The sequence below is a fragment of the Rhincodon typus genome, chromosome 12 (genome assembly GCF_021869965.1).
Source record: "Rhincodon typus isolate 14 chromosome 12, sRhiTyp1.1, whole genome shotgun sequence".
In the NCBI taxonomy this organism is placed as follows: Eukaryota; Metazoa; Chordata; class Chondrichthyes; order Orectolobiformes; family Rhincodontidae; genus Rhincodon; species Rhincodon typus.
Genome location: NC_063343.1, coordinates 38,822,040 through 38,830,881, shown reverse-complemented (window position 1 = coordinate 38,830,881; position 8,842 = coordinate 38,822,040). Strand labels below are relative to the sequence as shown.

At 38.5% G+C, this 8,842-nt stretch overlaps 1 protein-coding gene across 1 annotated transcript; it reads left to right on the top strand.

Moving 5' to 3' along the window:
* Positions 1-416: 416 nt before the first annotated feature.
* rack1 (receptor for activated C kinase 1) lies at positions 417-6,941 on the top strand. Its single transcript, XM_020525730.2, has 8 exons — positions 417-648; positions 1,565-1,736; positions 1,933-2,080; positions 3,750-3,845; positions 5,055-5,165; positions 5,731-5,871; positions 6,371-6,481; positions 6,800-6,941. Exons 1-8 carry the CDS (start codon positions 540-542, stop codon positions 6,863-6,865), a joined length of 954 nt encoding a protein of 317 aa, XP_020381319.1. The 5' UTR covers positions 417-539; the 3' UTR covers positions 6,866-6,941.
* The last annotated feature ends 1,901 nt before the right edge of the window (positions 6,942-8,842 follow it).

The window sequence follows — 8,842 nt, the reverse complement described above, 5'->3', positions numbered from 1 at the left end:
TTCTTCATATGTCAATAATTACCACGCGCAATTTCTATTCAGTTAGATTCTGCTATTTTGTGGATATCACAATTATCTTTTAATGCTCCAGTCCCCAGCCAACTGCTTGTTTGGTCAACAGTTCCAAATGATTGCTGCTGGCTGGTCAGTGCCTTTTGACACTTACGGCAATCGAAAGGGTAACTGGAATCGTTGGATCCATTCCCTCCGGGTATAAGTTCTCGTGTGACAGAAGAATTTAAGAACAGACTGAGGCAGCTAGCTGCTTTCAATCAAGTTCTTGATTTTGCTATAAGTATACAATTGTTAGTTCGAAACAGTTTGCAGTTCCATCCGGCAGCATCAAGTTAGGAGTCACCAAGGCGACGGCGCCATCTTCACATTCACCCAGCGCCCTCCGCGCCGTTGACGTCATATCCGGGCCTGTACAGGGCGCTTCCTTTTTCTCTGCGGCCCGGGAGAAGCGCGTTCTTCTGAGGCTAAGTCCTCTGCTGCAATCCACCTTCATCCGTCTATAGGACGCCCCATCTCTACTCAAAATGACCGAGCAGATGACCCTTCGCGGCACCCTAAAAGGCCACAGTGGCTGGGTGACACAAATTGCCACAACCCCGCAGTTTCCTGACATGATTTTGTCCGCATCCCGAGGTACTGTTAGTGGAGGGGGAGGGAAGAGGTCCGGGGTGCGGGCTCTATCCGCCGCCAAAGGCGAACCGAGCAGCCTCTTCTCGGCAGTATGTTTTATCATGAATGCCTCTTTCTCTTTTAGTCCAGTTATGTTAACTTTTCGAGTTGTCCGTGGCCGGAATTCTTAACAGTTTACACGTAGACAGTTTTACGGCCCTCCGTTGCTTATTAGGCCTGGCTCTCAGTAGATTGCAACAAGTCACTGCTGCTGACACACAAGCTCGAATGCTGCAGAACCACGTTGTGTATCCATCAGGCGGCTAAAACTGAAGACTTTATCATGATTTTTTTTCAAAGAGCTCAATAACTTGAGGTTAATTACCGACCTGTAGGCTTTAACGAGTTAAAGTGGTTTACTGCCGGTGCATTAATTTATATTTGCAAATATGCCAATAGTTGCACAATGAGCAACAAATTAAGTGCTGTCTTATTTCTGATGTAAAGGAACATTACACTGGCAAAACATCTGTGGATGCGGGCAGTCTGAAACAGAAACTGGTAGAGTGTGGAGAGAACACCCAGTTAATGTATTCTTTTCAATTCTATTCTTTGAATGGGCAAATAACACTTATAGAAAAAAAGTAAATGTTTCAAATTAACTTTTAGAAGTATTGAAATCTGAAATGTCAAATGTTTCCAGACCTAAAGTAACTTGCATTACTTTATCACACTTAAGATAAAATGTCCCAAGGAATTTTGCAGGAATGTTACTAATTTTGTTCCTAATTTTGAGCAAAAGTGAGCTATTTGGTTTTTTTAAAAAACTTAAATCTATTACATCAGTTCATACCCTAGCTGGAAAGTAACTTAATTTTCATACAGCAAACTGTGACCTTAATCTAAATGCAGTGTTCTAAAAACTTATTTCTGCTTACAGATAAAACAATTATCATGTGGAAGCTAACTAGGGATGAGACCAGCTATGGTGTCCCACAGCGTTCCCTCAGTGGCCACTCTCACTTTATTAGTGATGTAGTCATTTCTTCTGATGGTCAGTTTGCCCTTTCTGGCTCCTGGGATGGAACTCTACGACTTTGGGATTTGACAACGTAAGAATGCAAATAATTTATTGCTTACGATCAGATTTTTAATAAGAATGGAATAATTTGTTCAGGGTACATTTTAAATGTTCTTGATAATTAATGGTACTTGTTCCAAAGAAATTAATAGTTGTTTTTGCTTGATTATTTGCAATAGTTTTTTTTTCACTACTTGTTGGCATGATTAGTACAATTCCTCTTCCAGGGGATCGACTACCCGTCGATTTGTAGGTCACACCAAGGACGTACTAAGTGTTGCCTTTTCAGCTGATAATCGCCAAATTGTGTCTGGTTCCCGTGACAAAACTGTAAAACTGTGGAACACTCTAGGTGTTTGCAAATACACAATCCAGGTAACTTAGGCTCAGTTTTACTTTTCGAAGCATGGCTATTACATGATGTAGGGAAAAAAAAACTCATTTTGTTATCACGTATTTGGTATTCATGTGCAAAACTCTCAGGCAGCAGAAGCTGCAGCATTGAATATCTCATCAATTCTATTCAAATGATAAATGTGCACTTAAGGAATCTACAGTTCGTCTTTTGCTTTGAAATTGCCATGTATTTAAATGCATTCCTGCTTATGTACAGAAAGAAGTTAATTCTCAAGGAGTTGACCGCCTAACAGCCGGTCTGAATGTTGCGTGCTTTACCTTTCCTCACAAATTGAATGCATGAACTGGTATCGATTTATTTTGTTCATGAGATGTGGCTGGAGGGTTTTCTGAAGTGGTAGCAAATTTGTATCGATACAGTTTAAATGCAATGGCTAGACAAGTATAGCACACAAAGTTAACTTCTAAATTATATGCTTAGTTCATTCATTTATCACTAAGTTGCGTTTTATCTTTCGCTGGATTCAGTTGTAGACTCTTTAGTTACATCATTGAAATAAAATGAGTATGGTTGCTACATAATAGAAAGGAGATGTGAGCGTGAATATAAGTGGCTGAACGTTCTTAAGCTCAACAGTGTTTGGTATTTCTTGAGTTGCTTAATATTTAATTGAACAGCAAAAATAGCTGGGCCACCAGTCTGGAAATTTATCATATGAATGAGACTCTGCTTTTAAGAACCGAGATAAGGTTGGCCCCTTTTACTGGTAGGGCACTGGGATGTGTTTGTTTGTTTATTATAGCCAAATTTGCTGACTCTGTATAGGTAAGGAAGCTGGTTGTGAGGATACAGTTTGCAAAGCCATATAATTGGTGTAAATGAATGAACGGTTGATATTTTGGCAGCAGTGTGGGGAGAAAATAAGATTATCCACTTGCTGGGAAGAATAGGAAAGCAGAAAATTGAATGTGATACAGAAATCTGGGTAGCTACTTGTATGAATCTCAACTGTTAGAATGTAGAAGCAGCAACTAATTAGGGAAGTTGCACAGAATGTTGGCTTTTATGGCACAGGGTGTTGGAGTATAGTTTGAGCTTTAATTACGAAGGGATATGCTTGCATTAGAGGCAGTTCAGAATGGTTCACTTGGCTAATTCTGGGAATGAGGGGTTGATTAGAGGAAAGGTTGGGCCTTTGACCTCAGTTGAGAAGAATGAGTAATCTTGTTGAAAAGTACTTTTTAGGGGGCTTGGAAGGTAGCATTGAAATTGTTTTACCTTGTGGTGGAGCCTAGAAAAAATTGGCAGTTTCAGAATGGGGGAATATTTCTGATTTAAAAATTGAGATGAAGGCAAATTTCTTGGCTCATTAATGGAATTGTGCACTCTGAGTGTAGTGACTTTCTCATATTCATGATTAAGTTACAGATTATTGTACCTTGAAATCAGTTATGGAGAACAGACAGAAAAATGGACTTGTAGTTACGATTAGGTTAGCTATTTTACTGAATGGCAGAGCAGACGTGGAGGTAGGGGTTTAGTAGTGGTAAGTGGCCTTCAGCTTCTTTCTTTAATTGACAGACTGAGTTGTGAAATTGCAGGGTTGGTAGCAATTGAGAACATTACAGATCTTTTCTAGCATTAACATTCCATGTGAAATTTTGTTCAACTTTCCCTCTTTTATAGGATGAATGCCACAGCGAATGGGTATCTTGTGTTCGCTTCTCACCAAATAGCAGCAACCCCATCATTGTCTCCTGTGGCTGGGATAAACTAGTTAAGGTAAGAGTGATGAATCTAGTTAAGTGTGTTAGGGGTGGAAAAATGCTCGTTAACAGATTGTGTTGGAAAATGCTTGTATTTTCTGTTTGGATGGATTGGGTCTGCACTCGTGTTAAGGCTGGGTTGTTAAAGAGCTGAAAACAAAGAAATTAAACAAGTTAGATGTTCTGATTTATTGAAGGTCATTGTTTTTGTTTGAGAGATTACCAGGGCTGTTTGTGCTTGCTCAGTCTCTGTGCCTTGAGCTAACAGGGATTTCATTAGTTTTCACCATTAACTTTTTTGCTAGTTCATGTTAATTTCTATCACAATGTTGTATTTCTTGGCACAACCTGTAGTTTTATTTTATAATTGGTTCCTTAGCAGAACATTCACATCGTGCTGGGTGACCATGATTAGTCTGTGGCTCAGTGCATCAGTACTGGTTATTTCTTTTTTCATTCCTGTTCCCTTTACAGGTAGACTGAATGCACTACTCAGTGTTTTTCTCCATGTTTTGTGATCATTGGGCTTGGCGTTGATTTAAACTGATTTCATACCAAAGCTGTCTTTTGGTTCTTTTGCTTTTTTGTTTTTAATGATTTACCAATAATTTTTGGCGATTTTTGAATAGTATTTGACTTTTTATGTATGTTCTCAGTTTTTCGGGGGGAGAAATGATAAACGTGGTTCATTATGCTTGATTGTATATGATCTTAAGATAGAAATTTTACTATGGACCTCCTTGTTTATTCAAACCTAAAATGGATTTGCTTATTTTGTTTGCAATTGTAGTGAAAAGTTGACCTTTTTCCCTCTTGAATCGAATTGGGTTTATTGTTACTTATACTTAAATGTTTATAAGTCACCACTTAAAGCACCATCTTAAGAACAAAGATATTTAGGAACAGCTGCTTCAATTACAGATTAGTTAGTGTAACTAATGTCACCAACATAAGGTGCCATATTAGGTATACAGTACCTAGGTACAATCCTTCATTACAGAATAGAGAAATCAAGAAAAAAAGTTATGACAGCTATACACAGTATAACCATAGGTCAGAAAAACAGGAAGCAAGTTATAAAGACAAACATCACAGTTTTCCCGGTGCCATGTTGTTTAAATTCCAATTTTTTTCTTTTATTCAAATTTGAATTTGAGCTTTGTATATGATTAAAGGTCTCTTTACTTTAAATAACTTCTAAATGAATGTATTCTCTTTGTTCCAGGTTTGGAACCTAGCCAACTGCAAACTGAAAACCAATCATATTGGGCACTCTGGCTATCTGAACACTGTTACTGTTTCCCCTGATGGATCCCTGTGTGCTTCTGGAGGCAAGGTAGATCCCTGCGGCTTTTCATGATTATTAACACGGGAAGTCGGGAAATGTTTCCCATTTGATTAGGTACTAAAACCTTGATGAAAGCTTTCAATTGAATAACGTATTTTTGTGGAGTCTTTGACTTGTGTTATTTATGTTCTACTCTTGCCACAATATTTTAAAACTGTCCTTAGATGTCTGGTTTCAGAGGCAAAATAATTGAAAATCAAATTGGTAGAGGTTTCGTGACACGATGGCTCAGTGGTTAGCACTGCTGCCTCACAGTGCCAGGAGCCCGGATTCGATTCCACCCGAGGGTGACTGTGTGGAGTTTGCATGTTCTTCCTGTGTCTGCGTGGGTTTCCAAAACACAGTCCATAGGTGGATTGGCCATGTTAAATTGCCCATAGTGTACAGGGATGTGTAGATTAGGTGGGATCCTCTGAGGGTCGGTATGGACTTGTTGGGCCGACGGGCCTGTTTCCACACTAGGGATTCTATGATAAGTTCTTGCATGTAATTGTTTTGAATTGGCAGGTTGAATTGTCAAACATTTCCTAATAAGATTCTTTTTTCAATGTAGGATGGTCAAGCCATGTTGTGGGACCTCAATGAAGGCAAGCATTTGTACACATTAGATGGTGGTGACATCATCAATGCCTTGTGCTTTAGCCCCAATAGGTATTGGCTCTGTGCTGCTACAGGTCCAAGCATTAAGATCTGGGTAAGGATGCTTGTATTTTTGGGTTGAGGTGGACCTTTCCTTCTGAATGTGACAGGTTTTAACACTTTTTACTGGAGCAATTTTTACACTGTGTTGATTTTAGAACAAGTGTTTGAAGTGTGTGATGTTTTTAAACAGTACAGGACTAAACTTCAGATTGAAGTATTTGTTCAAAATAGACATGTTTACCCTCTTCTATTTCTGGTTGTCAAAATTTTGTGACTGTTCTAACTTTACTATCTGGTTCCTCTTGTTTATGGTCTGAAGATTTGAAAAGTACTGTAGTTGGAGCTGGGTTCTTTGGGAATACAGTAATGGTCAGCTTTTTTGTACTTAAAAGCAAATTACAGTGGTTGCTAAATTAAAATGTTTACTTAAAAGATGCATTCTCTTTTAAAAGTAAAGTTTTCCAAAATATGCATGTTTTCTTGAATGATTTTATATTATTATAGGTTCTAATAGTGAATCTAAGGTAATTGCATTTATGAACTGTGTACAGGACCTGGAAGGAAAAATCATAGTGGATGAACTACGCCAGGAAGTGATTAGTACCAGCAGTAAAGCAGAACCTCCACAGTGTACATGTCTGGCTTGGTCTGCAGATGGACAGGTATTTTTTCATTTGAAATTTTACTTCGTGTCCAGGATCCTGATGATTACATTCATTCACACACATAGCTGACTCGTATGGGTGTGATTACAAGTCCTGCAAATATGAGGGATAATGGACTATGTTTTTGTAATGTTAATTGTTGAATGCAACTGGTTGCATGTTCCTGCATGGCTACGTTACACAAACCATGCATGATAGTAATCTTTTTTAAAAATTCGTCATTTTAGTAGATAGTATTGGCTTCTAGTTTGTAAATCTTGAGCTTGATTTGAAAGAGCCATATTTGTTCAACAGGTGTTTTTTCTCCTCTTCCAGACATTGTTTGCTGGTTATACTGATAACCTCATCAGGGTTTGGCAGGTCACCATTGGAACAAGATGAAGTGTTTCTTGCAAGAAGATACAGAGAATCTTTACTTGTTCAGGCTGATCTGAAATAAAATATTGCCTGTTTTCAACCTGTGTCTGAATCTCAATTTAAGTCTGTAGTCTTCCCTTTTGAATCTGTTTCCAGAATTCACGACTGATTTAATTCATCTTTTGTTCATGATGAGACTATTGATCAAATATTAGTTGTGTATACATAACCCTGTTTGAATTATTTAATTGTGCAAGATTTTTGCTGTTTGCTAAATATGCTTGTCTAATTAAAACTGGACTGGAGTGGTTCGGAAACTGATTTCACATGGGTCCTGATTAAGTAGGTTAGGTGGCTTTTATTTAGCTGAATAGTAGCACTGTTGTCCCTCTTGAATCACAATGGTATTTACAAGCGTCCATACTGACCTTGTAATCCATGCTCAGACATAAGGTGAGATATTGATCCGTGACTGTCTTTCTTTTCCTTGCTGCATGTGGCACTGGGCTAAATGTGCCATTCTCTAGTCCTGTTTCTCATTGATCTGTGGGAACTTACTCTGGGCAAATTTTGCTTAAAATAGATTTTAAGTGCATACATTTTTTAGTCTTTTGTGATGCAAGTGCACTTATTGCTAATTTGTCGTATGTGCTTTTGGGTGTGGCAGGATTTGTCAACTCTTCCTGATATTGGATCTAGCATGTCACAGGATGCAGCTGATCTTTATAGCATCTTCTATCATTTTGAACATGTCTGAAATTGTTCCATGCCCCACTGATTATATCCTTGGTCTTTATCTGCACTAAAGCTAATTTTAAAGATTTAGTTTTAAAAGTGCTGCTGGATCTTGATTGTATTGTTCAGCAGCAAGAAATATAATGACTGTCCACAAAATCTGACTTCTGGTGAATAGAAGAGTGAATTTTACATGTGAAGTGAAAGAAAACTGTTGGAAATCTTGTGCTACAAATAGATGCTCAGTCTTCACATGAGGGGATCTGTGTAGCATTTTTATCTGAATATTATCAGTTTTTGTGCTTCAGCAAATTGGCACTAAATCTTAAGAGTCTGTATTTGAAAGCCAATATTTTATCAATGCTTTTGTTCACACAAGGCTGTTCAAATCTATTCAAACTAGCTGTGTGCATGAGCCATCTAACATAGATGCAGTTGGGAAGGTTTAACTTAATATTTGCAGTTCAGTTGGTCTGGAAGATTAAAACTGCCCTCACCCCCCCCCAAACCCCCCTTCCCTATTAAATTGGAAAATGTGTATCAAGTATATTTGAAGTTGCTGCTGAATGCTATCAAGTTTACTTCACCATTACAAAATTGGCCTTAACCAATAACATTCACCTCTTCATATCAAATTGCATAACCTCATTTTCCCACATTATTTTCCCACATTATATTCCATGTGCCAAACTTCTACCCATTCACTTAACCTTTTTCTGTATTCTCCTGTACTGTCATACACAAACTTGGCTGTAGTACATTCACTTTTCTCATCCAAATCATTTAATGTCTATTTTTAAAAATTGAGGTAGACCTGATCCCTGTGGCACATCACACACTAGTTATAGATTCCCATCCTGGAAATGTCCCCCTTGTCACAACTGTTTTCTGTTAGTTCGTATAGAGGATAGGCTATCTCTTAACACCTGAGCACCTTATTGAATGCCCTCTGAAAATCCAAGTATACTGCAACCATTTCCAAAGAGTTCCTGTAAATTTTAGACAGGCATGATTTCCCTTTTATTAAAGCATGCTGATTGATTTATACCATGCATTGCTAAATGTTCTGCTATTATTATTTATAATAGATTCTCTAGCATTTCCGGTGGCTCAGTGGTTAGCACTGCTGCCTCACAGTGCCAGGGACCCGGGTTCGATTTCAGCCTCGAGCGACTGTGTGGAGTTTGCACATTCTCCGTGTCGGTGTGGGTTTCCTCCGGGTGCTCCGGTTTCCTCCGACAGTCCAGAGATGTGCAGGGTAGGTGG